This window comes from Neolamprologus brichardi, chromosome 23, assembly GCF_056152115.1.
Source record: "Neolamprologus brichardi isolate AB-2024 chromosome 23, ASM5615211v1, whole genome shotgun sequence".
NCBI lineage: Eukaryota > Metazoa > Chordata > Actinopteri > Cichliformes > Cichlidae > Neolamprologus > Neolamprologus brichardi.
Genome location: NC_142125.1, coordinates 11922102 through 11937336, shown reverse-complemented (window position 1 = coordinate 11937336; position 15235 = coordinate 11922102). Strand labels below are relative to the sequence as shown.

Genomic DNA, 15235 nt, shown 5'->3' with positions numbered 1-15235 from the left:
CTCAAGGGAAGAAGAAGAAGAAGAAGACATTCCATAGTTACTCAACTACAGCGTTAAACTAGCATCATCTACTCAAAGACATTTCATTTGAACCAGTGATGTTAAATGATTAAGCAATAATTCAGCAAGCAGGTCTCAATCAGAGGTCCAGAGGACCAGTGCATCCCCCGAGGGCAAAGAGCACATGTTCCTCTCCATGCTGACTTTACATTTATGCCACTGCTGCAACGTTATATACGCACGAAACGTTGCAACAACATAAGGGTCGGCTTACTTTTCTATAATGCCTTATATACATATATATATACATATAACCACAACAGTATGCAGCTTAAAACCCTTCACTAGATGCATATGATGTTTTTAGGCCAAAACCAAGTGCAAGTGTACAAAACAGCGGTACAGTTTTAAAAGCACATTGCTCACTGAATATTCATTTGATTTGGCTTATTTGTTTATTGCATAAGTGAGCTGATAAACTAAAACCATTCTTTTTCTAATATTTTTAAGACCCACGCTTTATTTTTGAAGTCTTATATTGCTATTATTTTGGCTTAACTATTAAGGCAAGTACCTGAGCACTGCTATGTATTGCATACTATATTAAAGCCTCTCCCCAAATGCAGAACAAGTTCTATAACAAATTCACTTGCATCCAATGCTAGCACATATACATCTTCAATAACAAGACACACTTGTGAAGAAAACACTCTGCACTTAATCCAAGTTCAGTGTAAAACCATAATAAAGCCGCATCAAAGGCCACAAATGAGACCGATTCAATTTTGCTTTTTTTACGTGCTCGTCTTTAGACGTATTTTCAAAGATCATCGGAATAATTTTTGTCTCCAATATGTCAGGCCAGGACATCACAACAACATGCTCACAGATGAAAACCTCCTATTAACCTTGGTCCATCCATCACTGAGGATGCTAACAACAGAATAACAGTCACTTAAAAAGCACGAGGACATCCATTTCCTTCATTGTGTTTGCAATTCACATGGTGACACTAAGAGAACCCATCCACTTCTCTGTCAGAAGAAATCCATTAGTCAAACCAAACACTGACACTTAGAATGTCAAACACACAGGTAGCACATAATTTGTTTTACAACAGTGTGATAGCTGGAAATGGGGGCTGGTGAATAATATCTGCCAACTGCGGAAAAATGCACAATCTGAAATTACCAGAGGGGGGATATTTAAATGTTTGTGTCATTTTAAATCTTGGGAACAGTTTATGCCTTTGGTCATGACTATTTTGTACGCCATCCACTATGGGTTTGTGTGAGTAAGACTGCAGCCACAATGGATAATCTTGTTCTATTGAAAAAGTAACCGTTAAAAAAAATGAAAAGAACTACATTCAAGACTTTATATGTTGATGACATAATGTGTAATACATGGAAACTATAAACGTATTCCTATTTAGATGTTTAAATCGTTGCTTTTGAACGCCCTTGTTTCTGTGTCAGTCAGAAAACATCCTGTCGCTTCCTGTCTTCCGGGCAATAAGAGAGCATGCGGCACACAGGGCTTTGTTGTTCTCCCTAATGTGAGTTAATCTGGATGCTGTCACATCAAACGCAGGGACATCTTAGGTGTTATGTAGATAGTCTTAATAGAAACTTAGCCTGGCTCTGTCCCTTTGGGCCCCTCTCTTGCCTTTCCATTTGGTTGGAGGCAGAGAGATTGGCCATCTTCAAAGCCCTCTGTGTGTTTCTGTATCGACCGTGCTCCTCCGCGGCCCCAGAGGCTTCCTATTAGAAAGGATTTGTCTTACAAGCTCTGTGTGGTGCCACTCTCAAAAAATAAAAAAAAATGAAGAAAAAATGAAAAACATGTTACTAGTGGAGCTCTTCTGCTGTAGCCACTTCACTTCAAAACACTTTGATCTCATTCCCTAATTTTAAATCAGCCCAAACTGTTCATCCTAACACACTCTGCGCCTATAGAGCAACGTCTGGCATACGCAGATATCAGTCTCACCAGCAAATGCAGATATCAAGCGCGTACCCTTTCATCATACAGATCCATTCACGTTGCACCGGGAAATGTGTCACTGAGGCGATAGCTTTTTAGTTTGCGGCAGAAATAAGCCTGGATTCACAGACGGGGGCTGGGCTGAGCAGGGCCAACGTTTTATGAGATATACAATTTTTTTTTTTCATTTCTTTGCTTTTGCCAGGGCTCCATGTTGATCCATAGATAACCTGTCATCTCATCTTCTCCCCTGCCTTTATTACTGTATGCATTTCGGTAAGCTAACGGCAGAGCAGACGGCTTTCGACCAACTTCCAATAAGGGGGCCGGGCTGAGAAGAACAGCAGTATTTCCAGAGAAAGGAGGTGTGAGAGAGGGTGAAAAAGCCAGAGAGAGGGAGATGGGTAGGGCAGTTTTTATTTTGTAGTCTTCACTACAAACTGAAATATACTCAGGCAGTGTAACTATAGATGGCCAGACTATACCCACAGGGCTCTCAGTATGTAGGGACACAATAATAAATCCAGCATTATCAGATCCCAGTCATTCAGCAGACGCAGCCTAAGTGCTTTTAGATGTGTCAGAGGACATGACAGACTTTCATTGCTCCGCTGATGACTTCCCATTCATCCTTTGTAAAATTACTTAACAGTTCCCTGTAGAGCCTTAAATGTTCACTTTTGTGGTTTTGTTTATATACAGCATTTTTCACCAAAGCAGTCTGTGTGTCTTTGAGACCTAACGACGACACGAATGCATTTCCCACTTCACAAAACTTTTGCAAAGCCATTGTTCTTGCCTTCTCGCTTTTTAGTGGCAAACTAATAAGACATTACAGCCTGCTTCAGAAATCTTTGCTTTGCAGTGCCACTTGTGGTCATAAGCCCGAGAAAGTACACTTAAAGCATGTCGACCAGCAAATACTAGAATACTAGACTAGTAATAGTGGGTAGAAAGACGTAGTCCTCTCTTCCACGATAGAAAAGCAGGCAAAGAAGTGAGCTGGACAACACGCTCTGCCCTTTCCCAATCTTGAAAGGGGGGGGGGGGGGGGGGGGGGCACGGGAGAGTAGCCTTTCAAGAATATATTAATAACACTGCAGTAAAAAGCACACCGGTGAGGTGGGGACAAGCTGAACCCATCAAATTAATCTGAGATAAATTTGCAAGTCATCATCATAATTTAAAATGTTTTAGAGACAGAATAAATGATCAAAGAATAAAAGGAACTAGACTGACAAAGATGTACGATGGAAAGTGAGGAGAGGCAGAAAAGAGAGAAATGAAGTGAGAAAAAGAGACAGCAGACATATTTTGATGGACAAAGAAGTAGCCTTACAAGGGCAGATAGGCAGACAGAACCCATAAGCTGGCAGAGGAAACAGACAGGACAAGCAGCCAGTCAAAATCTATATGCTGCGGTGATGTCGTACAGACTGATAGATTCATAAATAATGAGTCAAGAAAAAACAGATAAAATAAATTCTGTAAATAAATGTGCCGCCTTGTGTCCTCTGCCCCAATCGCCTAATGGATTTCGCTTGCGTGTGTACGTAATTTAAATGCGTCGCAGCCCACGCTGCCATGGTAATCATTTGCCTCAGCCCCCATTACTGATGTGTGATGATGATGAGCGACAGCTTTACCCTACCTTATAGAAACACACAAACGGCTACACGATCATCGCCACATGTATCAGTGAGCTTTTTATGAGCGCTCATAATCAAAATCTATAACAACTGAAATGTCCTACCAGATTCCGCAGGCTGCATTATACGCTGCCACATGCGTTTCTAAAACAAAGTGGAAATTAATTAACGAGAAGGAAAGTTCAAGATAATTCAACCCTAAACTTCAAAATGAAAGATTACCACCAGTATAATTCTGCAATTCACATCCAGACTGAGCTTCATCACCTGTAACAGCTGTGCACAATCAAACAGTCAAATTGGAGAGGTTATTATTTCCCAGTAAGTAATTTGAGTGAGCCTGGCTCTCCCTGATTAAAACAAACAAAATCACAGAATGAAGTACTCATATCCTCAACTTCCCAACGCATTCAAATATACTGTATTAACTTCTCTACTTTTCTGTAATGATTTTGCCAACAGCACTGCAAATGCATGCAACACCGAAACAATTTCAAAAGACATTCTTGTTTAGATTCAACGCACTTAATGTTCTCTCACATACTACACATCTACTGCTATAACTAGTCCTTTTGCTAATAATGTGAGCAAATGCATTAAATTCGGTGCACAACGGCAGCACAGAGGTAAAAGTATGGTGCTTAGGGTGAGTCTTTTGCAGAGAGAATTGTTGTGAAAGGTTTAATGGCATGATCAATATCAGATATTAATATAGCATACCATCACATGGATTATCCATCAAATATACAGGGATTGAAGCTGTGGGATTGCTTTGGCTCTTAAGTCTTTTGTTCACTTGATTCTCCTCCCTGCTTTTATCATTTTTTTTTCCTTTAGCCGATCCTTATGAAAATCTGAGACGTAGCTCATATTCAGACAGCGAAAACCACACTGAAAACCTAATGACTGCCTCTGGGATGCCTTTGGACTTCTCCACAGGATTCAAAATAGGAAGGACCACGGCTATGCTGCTTTTTTCAGACTGATACAGTACAGGTTAAAGCTTGGAGTCCTGATCAGGCAAGGAGGCCCTCCATCAATAACCTCCCACTCTCCATTTCCCTCTATCTCACGCCCTCCATCTCATTTCTTAATCTTTACAACTCAGTGATTCAAATGCCTTTCCTCCTACTTCTCATTCCATTTCACAGTCTCCAAGTCTTCTTTTTGACCCATGCCTACCTACTCCTCTCGCTCTCCCTCCATTTCTCTCTCTCATCCACACATCTTCATCATTTTCTCCCCTTTTCCATTTTCTCGCTCTTTTTTTGCCTCCAATCTCACTTCACAGACCCGCCTCCTGTCTGAGAACTTGGAGAAAGCACATTAAAGGATGCATACTGGCTAAACCTGCCGAGCTGCGTGACTCTAAATTGGATCCTCTAAAACTTGCCTCTTGCATGTGTGCCGCAGCTGCGCAGGGAACCCCAAGGCCTGACAAGAGTTAAAGACCAAGCGTTCTCTATCCACAGCACAGCACAAGTCACTTTGTCTCGCACGCAGACACGCACAGAAATGTAAAGCTCTTCAGTGTGCCGACAAACTCTGTAAACAACAACACAACCCAATGTGTCCCTACGAGCCCTTCGCAGGTTTATGATACAGCCCTGCAATGGTTTTGGGGGCTGTGGTGGAAGTGGGATGTTGAGGGGAATTTAGTGTTTCACCTAAATGTGAGCTTGCTGCCTGGAAGACATCGAGTATACTGTTTTACTCTGAATTATTAAAAGCTGCCTGTTATTGCAGCTTGGACTGAAATAGTTTAGATGCCACAGACTACAGCTGTTGGCATAAAACTATATAATTTATATTCCCAGCTATTCTGCAGCCATCCAGCTTATTGCTATTTTTCTATATGAAAGGCTATACAACTGCCATGATGGACAAAACATGACTACTTTAAATAAGTGTCAGGTGAAACCCCCCCCCCAAAAAAATAACTGTCAGAATCCCAGCAAAAAGAATATGCCTACATGCTTGATCTCGCCTCTGCAAGCTCAGCTATATCCAGTGTCCGGGTATTCTGTGGGGCAGACGACAGAAGCCTTCACCGGCAGCGATCACCCTGACACTGGCTCCCTGAGCGAGCTCTACTGACAACCTTCCTCTGCAATGCAAATAACCACTTCCACATGAGCAGAACCATCACTAGCACTCCCCGTACACTTGTATTCCATGTCATTATCCCTGGGGACTCGCACGCCGTTCCTCTCGTCTACCCTATGCCTCATGCTGCTACCCTTATCTGTGACGAGAAGGGGGCTGGGGCTTAAAACAAATCGGTCTGGCTCATGCATTCACAGCCATGATAGAGGGCTGCCACGGGCTTTTTTTTCTACTCATACCTCCTGTCAGTCACACTTGCCCTCCAGCCATGTGTACTGTATATCATTAGTCCTGATTTTTTTGCTGACAAACGCTGGCTGTCGTGCTGCGCAGCCCCCTTACCCTCTCTCTGTGGACACTACACCAAAGCATGGCGAGATGTGCCTTACAAATGAGCTCTCTCTGGTTCCAACATGTGCGAGTGCACCATTTCGCTGTGTATGCGGATGGCACGCACACAGACATCCAAATACATGAGAATAGATGTTCTAAGATTGGAGGTATGACTTAAAGCTGGCAGCGTGACCCCGTGGCTCCTTCTTCCTCCTCTCCTCTTTTCTCAATATTTCAACTGTTCTGTCACTTCATCCCCCTCTAATCTCTCACACACTCCTCCTCACCCCCACTCTCTCCCAAAGGCACACGGTCCACCCAGTGAGATGTCAGCCCCGATTAGCCACATCGAGTTGATGTGTTTTAAGTTTGTCCTTCATTATTGAGTAATGTGAAATATTCTCAGGCATGCATGTTTTTGCCTCTAAAACGGTCATCTTGTCTATTTGGATATCCACTTTTTGTGAGCTAATCCTTTTTACCATCTATTTCAACACGCATGCAAGGACACACACTCACACTGCGAGACATACACACCCCTCTACTCAGGGCCTTATTGCTTATAGCTTATGATCCACGCGCATAGCCCTCGCACTTTTTTTTTTCTTTGTGTCTGCGGGCAGAATCGCACCTTTACAAGCTTCTACGGGGACTCGCAGATGGATTGTCACTCGGTATCTGGGCCTTGCCTCTTGCAAGGCTCTGCACAGCCATGCCCGCAAGCCTGGAATAAAACCAGACTCATCTGGTTCAGCTCCACTGGTACAGGTGATGCTTCACAGTGCCAAATTGGCATTAGGTCATCGCAACTGTACGGCATAAAAACGGATCAAACGGGCACAGAAGTGCAAGCGGTGATTTTCAAACTGAAAAACAAAACCTACAAAAGCCCCTCCCACCCATTAGACACAAAACCCAGCTCTATAACCCAGATCATAGCTGTGTCACATGATTGCTTTTCACAGACAGGCGGGCAAGCAGTCTCCAGCCATAACTAAAAAATAGGTTAAACAGGCTAAAAATATCAAAAACATTAATAATTCAGCTTTTTTGCAAACCTGTACCTCAGAAAAAAATAGCACACATTATACAGTGAAGTGGTTTAATGGGTAGGGTAGTTAGCAGTGAGCACTGGGAGGGGCCACAGCACCAAACTGTCATCCCTGCTAATGTCACAGGTGATATCAACAAGCGTTCAAAGGTAACTTTGAGGTAGTTCTTACCATTTTTTTTAAACCTTGGTAAGGGATTTGCTTTGCTTTGTATTTCCCCACAAGTTGAATGTCATTTTTGACTATTAACTTCATAAAAGAAAATAATATTTTCTTTATATTCATTTACTTTTCATTTACTTGTGTCGATAATTGCATTACAATAAAACTCTTAACAGGTCAAGTTTTAGAAGTTCATATGCACTGGCTGTATATAATGACATGAAATTTCTATGATGAAACACATTTTAATGTTTCAGTTGGTGTTCTTTATTCTCCAAAGGCAGGTGCAGAGAGCAGATCCAGACTTTTTTTTCTTCAAAATACTCTCATAGGCCAATCCCCTGAGAGAAAGAAGGCTTCTCTAAATATGTAGCTAATCTACCACACAGAAAACCAAGACGAACAAAAGAGAGGTGTGTGTGAGCGCGTGTGTGTGTGTGTGTGTGCACGTTAAATGGGTACCAGAGGACCAACAATGAGAAGAAGCAGAAGGTGGATTGCAAGCAACATTGTCACAGCTACCCTTTGCGTATGTGTGCGTGCATGTGTGTGTGTGTGCGTGCGTGTTTAAGGATATTCAGTTCCTCTGGGAGCACTATAGCACCACAGCTCTTTGCTGCGTACATTACACGAATATACCATTACAACAGACATACACACAGACACGTGGAGAGGCACACACACACACACAATCCATAAAAACTATTGTTCTGTTGCGGTCACACGCTGATATGATTTGGGAACGTTGTTAGGTGTCATATACCACAGTCCCACCAATAATAGGTAAATAAAAAGTGTTTGCTGACACATGCACACTAACACTAAGTTAAAAACTTTGCATTAGTAGGGACCACGCCCTCAGTTACATTTGACAAACCTTCTGATAAGCGAATGGAAGACGGGACAAGCATAGTCAAAGAACCAGAAGGAGAAATGTACGACATGTGGTCGGCTCCTGAAATTTGGATAAATGATCTCCAGTTCGTAGCACATCAGCAGACCTGGGTATTAAGTTCAGAACAAAAGAGATCACAAACATGATTTAAAAACTAATATCTATAATATCTTATTCTCATTTCAGTATAAACTTTGCAACACAAAATCCTGTCCAATTCATAAAACTGAAAAAAAAAAAAATTAAAGACCACCCCCATGCCCTTTCTAACATATACAATAATGTTATCTTTTTCCTGAAAATATACACACATGCATACGAACACACCCAGACACATGTACACATATTGCAGTTACCCAAAGGCTAAATTCTAACGAGTCCCCTCTCCCTGACTACAAGGTCTCCAATCCTGCCAGCACCGATTGGCTTCATGCTGACCAGTCTGCTCTATATCCACCCCCACTCTCACCCACTCAGCACAGTCACATACAGCACATACACAACCAGCCAGTACACTACATTCATGTACGGAGGGGTGACATATTAAAGGAAAAACTCTTTCACAGGCGAACTCAGGTCAAGATATTTTCCACACTTATCCTTTCTCACATGTAATGCACAGCAGGAAAGCAGGAAGCGCTCCATTTCGGAGATCTCTGCACCTCTGGAAATACTTGATGTGGTTTAGGCGAGGGAGGAACCTGGACAGAGTGTGCAGGGGGCACACGTGACTCCCAAAAACTAGCAGAACTGAATGTGCCAGAATATTAGCTTTGCACATAGTGGCACAATCTGACATCACACACATTTTGTACTGCAGAGCAGGCAGGGCAAAGACCAGCTCGGTTCTAATCTGAATGCATCTTTGTGTTCTCACAAGCAGCTCTCCCACATGCCACTGAAACAGCATTAGTGCTTCTTACAATTCTACAAATCATTGCAACTCTAGTGGAGTGTGTTATATGCAAAAACCCCTGTAGGGGTTCATTTGGGTTCAGATCTGCTGATTGTGAAAGGCACATGCCATTCTTGAAGAGAGCATTTCCATCAGGTCAGACGTGTTTCGTTATAACCTAAAGGCACGAAGCCAACGCGATGTTCTTTAGATTTTCAATAAGCTATTCCACTGAGGGGCCATGTGGAGCTGAACCATGACAGCAGAACACAGCTACCAAATCCCCTAACTGCAGGGTCAAGGGTTCAAGTTTTTTTTTTCTTACTTTGTCACCAATGTCAACACACTACGTAGCGTAGCACTGAATTATTCAGCCTTTGCAGCAGCCAGGCAGCACACAGCAAGCCTTGGCTGTAGACAATAAACAGGTGGATAGGATGCATTAGTAAGCATAGGTAAATATGTTATGTGTGTGTCCGTGCATATACGTGTATGAATAAAACCCAATGACGTAAAGATGGGCCATTTGCAGCATGGTGGAGCCAGCCTCATTTCCCCAGTACCAGCTCAGCCATTCTCCACAATATAACCACACTTTGCTTCTCACTCCTCTCTCATGCTGTTATGGTTCAGGTGAGCACCGGCATGTACACACAATTACACATACAAACAAATGCAAAGTCACACACGTATAGAAACAGACTGCATCCGTGTGCACTCACACAGAAGACTAACAGTGCAGGTATGTATGTAGCAGAGGGCAGAGCGCAACAGTGAGGGAGCAGAAGAGACAGAAATGGAGACAGAGGAAAGCAATCGAGAGGGAGGATATCTACTAGTGTTGACATTGCAGGAGGCTACATGTGTGTGCCGGAGCATAATCTTCCCCCTGCTCTCATTGGGTTTTTAATGTGGCTGCTATTTCCATAAACCTGCCTCCTGAATCACTGCCAGCCGCTTACACTCCCCCCCAGGTCGGGCTGTACTAATACTAGGACTAAATGCATGCAGCAAACATATTTCCACCAATGCCTCTCAAAGACAATCACCGTTACACACAGTGCTAGCACAAAAAAAAAGGGACGGCAGCGTGATTTGTTCTATGCAACAGTAGGTAGACTTGCTAGTCTGCGACTGAGATTATTTCTTGGATCTGTTGGATTTGAGGAGTTGCAGTGAGAGGACAGAGAGTTTTAGGAGAGTGGGGGGAGGTGGAGGATGGAGACAGGGAGGGGGGATGGGTGGGCGGATAGTGTGAGGGATGCGGGATTTTGTCATGATGCTAAGCTGGGAGGAGTAAATCTCCTGCAGACTTGTGTAGGGAGCTGTGAAACTCACAAGTATACTCACCATTTGCGGTAGGAAGTGGGCATTAACTGCCATAAAGAGTCATCAGAAAACATTTTAGTGGCCATCAGGGGATATTTATATTTCAGTTGGCTTGGAAAGAAATACTGATAGGACATGCTTGAACAGTCACATACTCAAAAGCTCACTAGTTTGGTATATGTTAGAAAATTAAATGTCTCTCCATCAGCGGCACACAAATATATTCCAGACTCGCTGTCATCGGGGGTATGCAATCAGGGCACACCGCCATGTGCGCATGTTTTTCGTCCCACCTTTATACATTGCTATCTGTATATACACAGAACTGGCAGCAGTGCAAAGCCAGCTTAGCACATGTACACAAACACACACGACTAATAGAGCCAAGCGGCACACACCTGGTAAACTGTCAGAGCTTCTCCTATTCTGTGGCCAAACTTATGTCAGGCACTCGTGTCCCCGAGGTTCCCATCACACTTCACTGCAGGAATCTATATTCCAGTCCAGTACACTTCCATTAGGCCATACTGTTCCTTTCAGCAGCTAATGTGTAACAGGGGGACACAGATAATAACATCCAAGAACACTAGCACTTCTTTCTAATAACACTGGGTTGTGTGTTTTTGTGTGTGACTCAGCGAGTGTTTAGATATGAAATATGAATAAGTCATAATTATAGCTTTTTGTAAAGCTAAAATGTAAACATTGGAATAAAACTGTAAACCTGAATTAACCTGAAGGTTTAATACTTTTATTATCCACCTGCTTTTTTTACCAGATTTTGTACTCTTCTGTCTTTCATTGTTTTACAAAGTAAAATTCTCCTGCATAGAAACTCTATTTACACAGAGATACAAAAAAAATCTAGATTTTGTTAGAAGGAAATTTTGACCTTGAGCAACTACTAGCACCAGAAAAACATATGGCTGAGAACACAGTAGATTAATAGTGCCCATTACGAATTCAACATTTGCTTGTCTTTTGCCAAAGCACGCACAGGTTTGCTAAATTTGCAAAGTCTTATACCTTTGAATACGGAACCAGTAACTAGGGGTGGTTTCAAAATCAAACTGGAATAAAAATCTCCTACAAGTTACAAGTCTCAAGTCAGTTTGCGTTCCCCCTCTCAGCAGGAAAAGCAAAGTAGAGGTCAGAGATTCAGCACTTTGCTCAAGGACATTACAACATACACAGAGTTTGAATTATACACTTACCCAAAATTCAAAACAGTCCATCTCATGAAATTCAAGTATGTGAATGCTTGTGTCCGTGTCTTTGCGGTCATGTGTGTACGTGGGGGTGCTTGTTTGTCGGCCCTGCTCGAGGCGTAGAAAAGCTAGTTAGGTTGTACAATTTCCATGCATGGTTCTAGTCATTTGCAAAAAGTAAAGTCCAGTAGGATTTTGGTGGTTTGGCATTAATTCCAATTCAGGCATTTAAAACAGCAAATATGGATGGGTAGCCACACTGGTCAAACTGAAATGCTCGAGAGCAACGATGCAGGGGATAATGACAAAACGCAGACGTTAATACCTCATAACCCATCTCGGGAGAATTCCTAGTTTACATTAATTATACCATAGCCCCTGGCAAACTGCATATCAAGCAGGATTTTGCAAACAAACAACTGGCATATCTACTTACCATCAAGCAGCGAAGCAACAGGGGTCATATCGCAAAAGATTTAAGAGCAGCGAGGCTCAAGAGAGGACGGTAAAAGCTATGGGAGGCAGGCCCATGTCAAACACACACACTGCAGCATGGATTTTCTTCCTATGATGTGCACAATGTTCTATAATGTAAATGAAAGTTACTCTTCCTAAACCTAACCATGCATACAGGATGATTAGAGACACTGGCGTGCCGTGTGTAGCTACTGTTTTACTTATGGCCAGTCGAGTATACAGAACGCACTGCCTGTGCTTCCTTGGACCAGTGGTGTTTGTGTGTGTGAGTGAAGTTGAAGGGAAGAGTAAAGCACCCTCAGCCTGACACCCATCAGCGTCTGCCTGTTACATTTCTATGACATGCTTTGTCTCAGGGAGAGCAGCAGCAGTGGAGCAGTGGGAGCGGGGGAGACAGAAGGATGTGGGGTGGATAGGACTGGGTGGGGTAAAGGGGAAAAATCAGCAGGAGGGCTAAAGTAGGAATGAAAGGTACAAGAAAAGGGTTTTATTTCTCACATGTGATACACGGCAACTTCAGCAGCCAGTGAATGTGTGTGTGTGTGTGTGTGCAAACATGAAAGGACAAACTTTCAGACTCTTTGTGTAAAAATTACACCATTTAAATTTATAAATACAGCTGTACAATCATACGATTTTTTATTTTGTTACTATTAACTGGGGCTGTTTATAGCTCTCCATTAAGGTGACTGTTAAACCTCACTGAGCCCAGGTGATTTGGAGGTCTTCTCTTCGCTTTGAACAAAGGGGCATGAGGACTTGAATCTCTCCTTTATACATTTAGCCACATCTTCTATTTAATCCTAATAGCACATCAGCCCTTATGGATGCCCCTCCAGGTTTTTAAGAGAGAAGTTATTAATGGCTCCGAGCCATGGGAGGAAAAACTTAGTGGAAAGCCAAACCACAGACAAAATCAAGAAATCAAGACTCAAATCTGCCTTTTGTAACACATAACTGAACAGAGCTAAAAAAAAAAAAAAAAAAAAAAAAAAAAACTCTAATGAACACATCTTCTGGCATTATGTGTAAGAGTTTTTAATGTCCTCTCTTTCTTGCTTCTGCCCTATTATACAAATGCAGAGGGAAAAGGGGAGCAGAGTTATGCCTCCTAACCTCACGCTTGGCTAATTTGCTGGATAAATGAAACAACTTGTTTTTCCAGGACGAAAAGTTTTTCCAGAGAAACGTTGGAAGCTGGTAGTTGTGTTTATATGTTTAATCTCCGGCATGCACCTTTTGTCTGAATTTCTCTGGCTTTTTGTCTTCTATCAGAAAGGGTGTTGGAAGTGTATGTGCGTAATTGGAGATAAATTATCTGAATTTCAGAAGCGGAACCACGCCTCTAAACACGCCCCTTCCGGTTCTCATCTATATATGACCCCCCAGCTCTATGAGCTGTTCGTTCTCGTTTTTGTGCCCCACCCTCCCTGCCCCTTTTTAATTCTTTTACTTCTTCACTTCTCATTAGTACATGGGGATCTGCCAGGCCCGGGAGCCGTCGCCAGTCCCCTCTGAGGCCTTCCCCAAACCGCAGTTCAATTCATATTTAAGCCATTCGCCTTTATCTACAACAAAACGCTGTCAAACCTGAATTGAGGACATGGGCCCAGCTAGTGAACTGTCCCGATGCAGTCTTGACCGCATGAAGCAGCAGTGACTCTGTGATAGTCACTTCTGCCCACTCCCGTATTATTAGCATCTCTCTGGTTGTTTTCACATATGGCTTTCAGACATTGTTGGAAGAATCACGCAGGGCTTCTGTCCAAAGTTGCCCACATGTAGCACAACAGAGAAGATATTCTGCCTCAGCCATATTCTGGCTACTAGAAATATTTGCTTTAGACCGTGTGGCGAGGGCGCTACCTGGACAGAGCATGTAGAGGGCAGGACACATGACACAATGTCAGCGTTGACACTCAATCCACCTACACTGTTGGAACATAGGAACAAACTCACACAAAAGCTTTGCACTAATGCATACATGCATATAAATGTACATCAAAATGTTATTCCTGCGAAATAAAAATGTGTGCAAACTTGTGTTTGCCTCAACAAATACAAATGAAACTAAAACCTACACTCCGTTTCACGTTGTCTTTTTGACTTTCCAGAAATGCAGAGCTTTCTATTTCTATGTCATTCTATGCTATTACTTCGAAAGTATGAGGCAGAGTGGGTCTGATCAATGCTGGCAATATCCCCTTGAGAACAGACACATGAAAAAGTTTCAACCGGGCCTTCAAAAGGCTGAGCTATTGATTGAATTGCTTTCTAAAGTGTTTTTCATCTCTGACACTATACAAGGAGAATTCCGGCTGATGTGCAGCCGGGTGCAGGTGGCATGGCTGACCACCATAGAGAGAAAAGAAAGAGGGTGAAAAGCGGTGGAGAGAGAGGCAGACACTTACCCCTGGCAGTGTTTTCTGTTCGTGGAGGGCGTTCTGGGCTTTTATGGCCGACTCTCGGGCGCAGTAGGTGAGAAATGCACAACCTGCAACACAAAGATCAAAGTCAGAACAACACTTACACATAAATTATGCACACAAGGCAAAAGGACACAGCCATTTGCAAGAAATATCAGCTAAAGAAACTGGTACATTAATGAGAATGAACTGAAGGAATTGGACAATTACCAAGCACGCAATTAAACACAATTAAAGAACCAAATCTGTGCTGAAGGTCTCCTGAGTTACTGAAAACCCATTGAAAACATCCCTTAGACTAAACAGAGCAAGTTAATAGAAACAGGCAACCATGCAAGACACAAGGCTACATGTAGAAAATTTTTGATGATGGCAAAGGGAGAAAGAAGAGCCAACCACAGATAAAAAAAAAAAAAAAGTAGGAGATGCAAAGAGCATTATTTGGATGAATAGCCAAGCCTGCCCAGCTTCCCCAACACTAGTGCCATGTCCTGTTCAAAGCTCTTAGCAGCCTGGCCAGTGTCCTCACCCTGAGAGGCTGTGACAGCAGCGGAGACAAAAGAAACAAGACTGCAGGGGAGTATTGAGTGGGGTGGAAAAGGAGAGAAGAAGGGATGTAATAGTTTAGGGATGGCTAAAGGAAAGAGATGTTGCCAAAAAAAAGAAAAGAAAAGACAGAACAGGCCATTAAAACTCTCTTGGATTGATGCCCAACTA

General features: G+C 42.7%; 1 protein-coding gene across 6 annotated transcripts in view; it reads right to left on the bottom strand.

Moving 5' to 3' along the window:
- celf5a (cugbp, Elav-like family member 5a) overlaps positions 1 to 15235 on the bottom strand; it is a 194153-nt gene that overhangs the window by 159391 nt on the left and 19527 nt on the right. For all 6 annotated transcript variants that reach the window (XM_006790373.3, XM_006790375.3, XM_006790374.3 and 3 more), the window contains exon 2: positions 14504 to 14586. In XM_006790373.3, coding sequence (XP_006790436.1) covers positions 14504 to 14586 — 83 coding nt within the window. The remainder of the gene's footprint in view (positions 1 to 14503; positions 14587 to 15235) is intronic.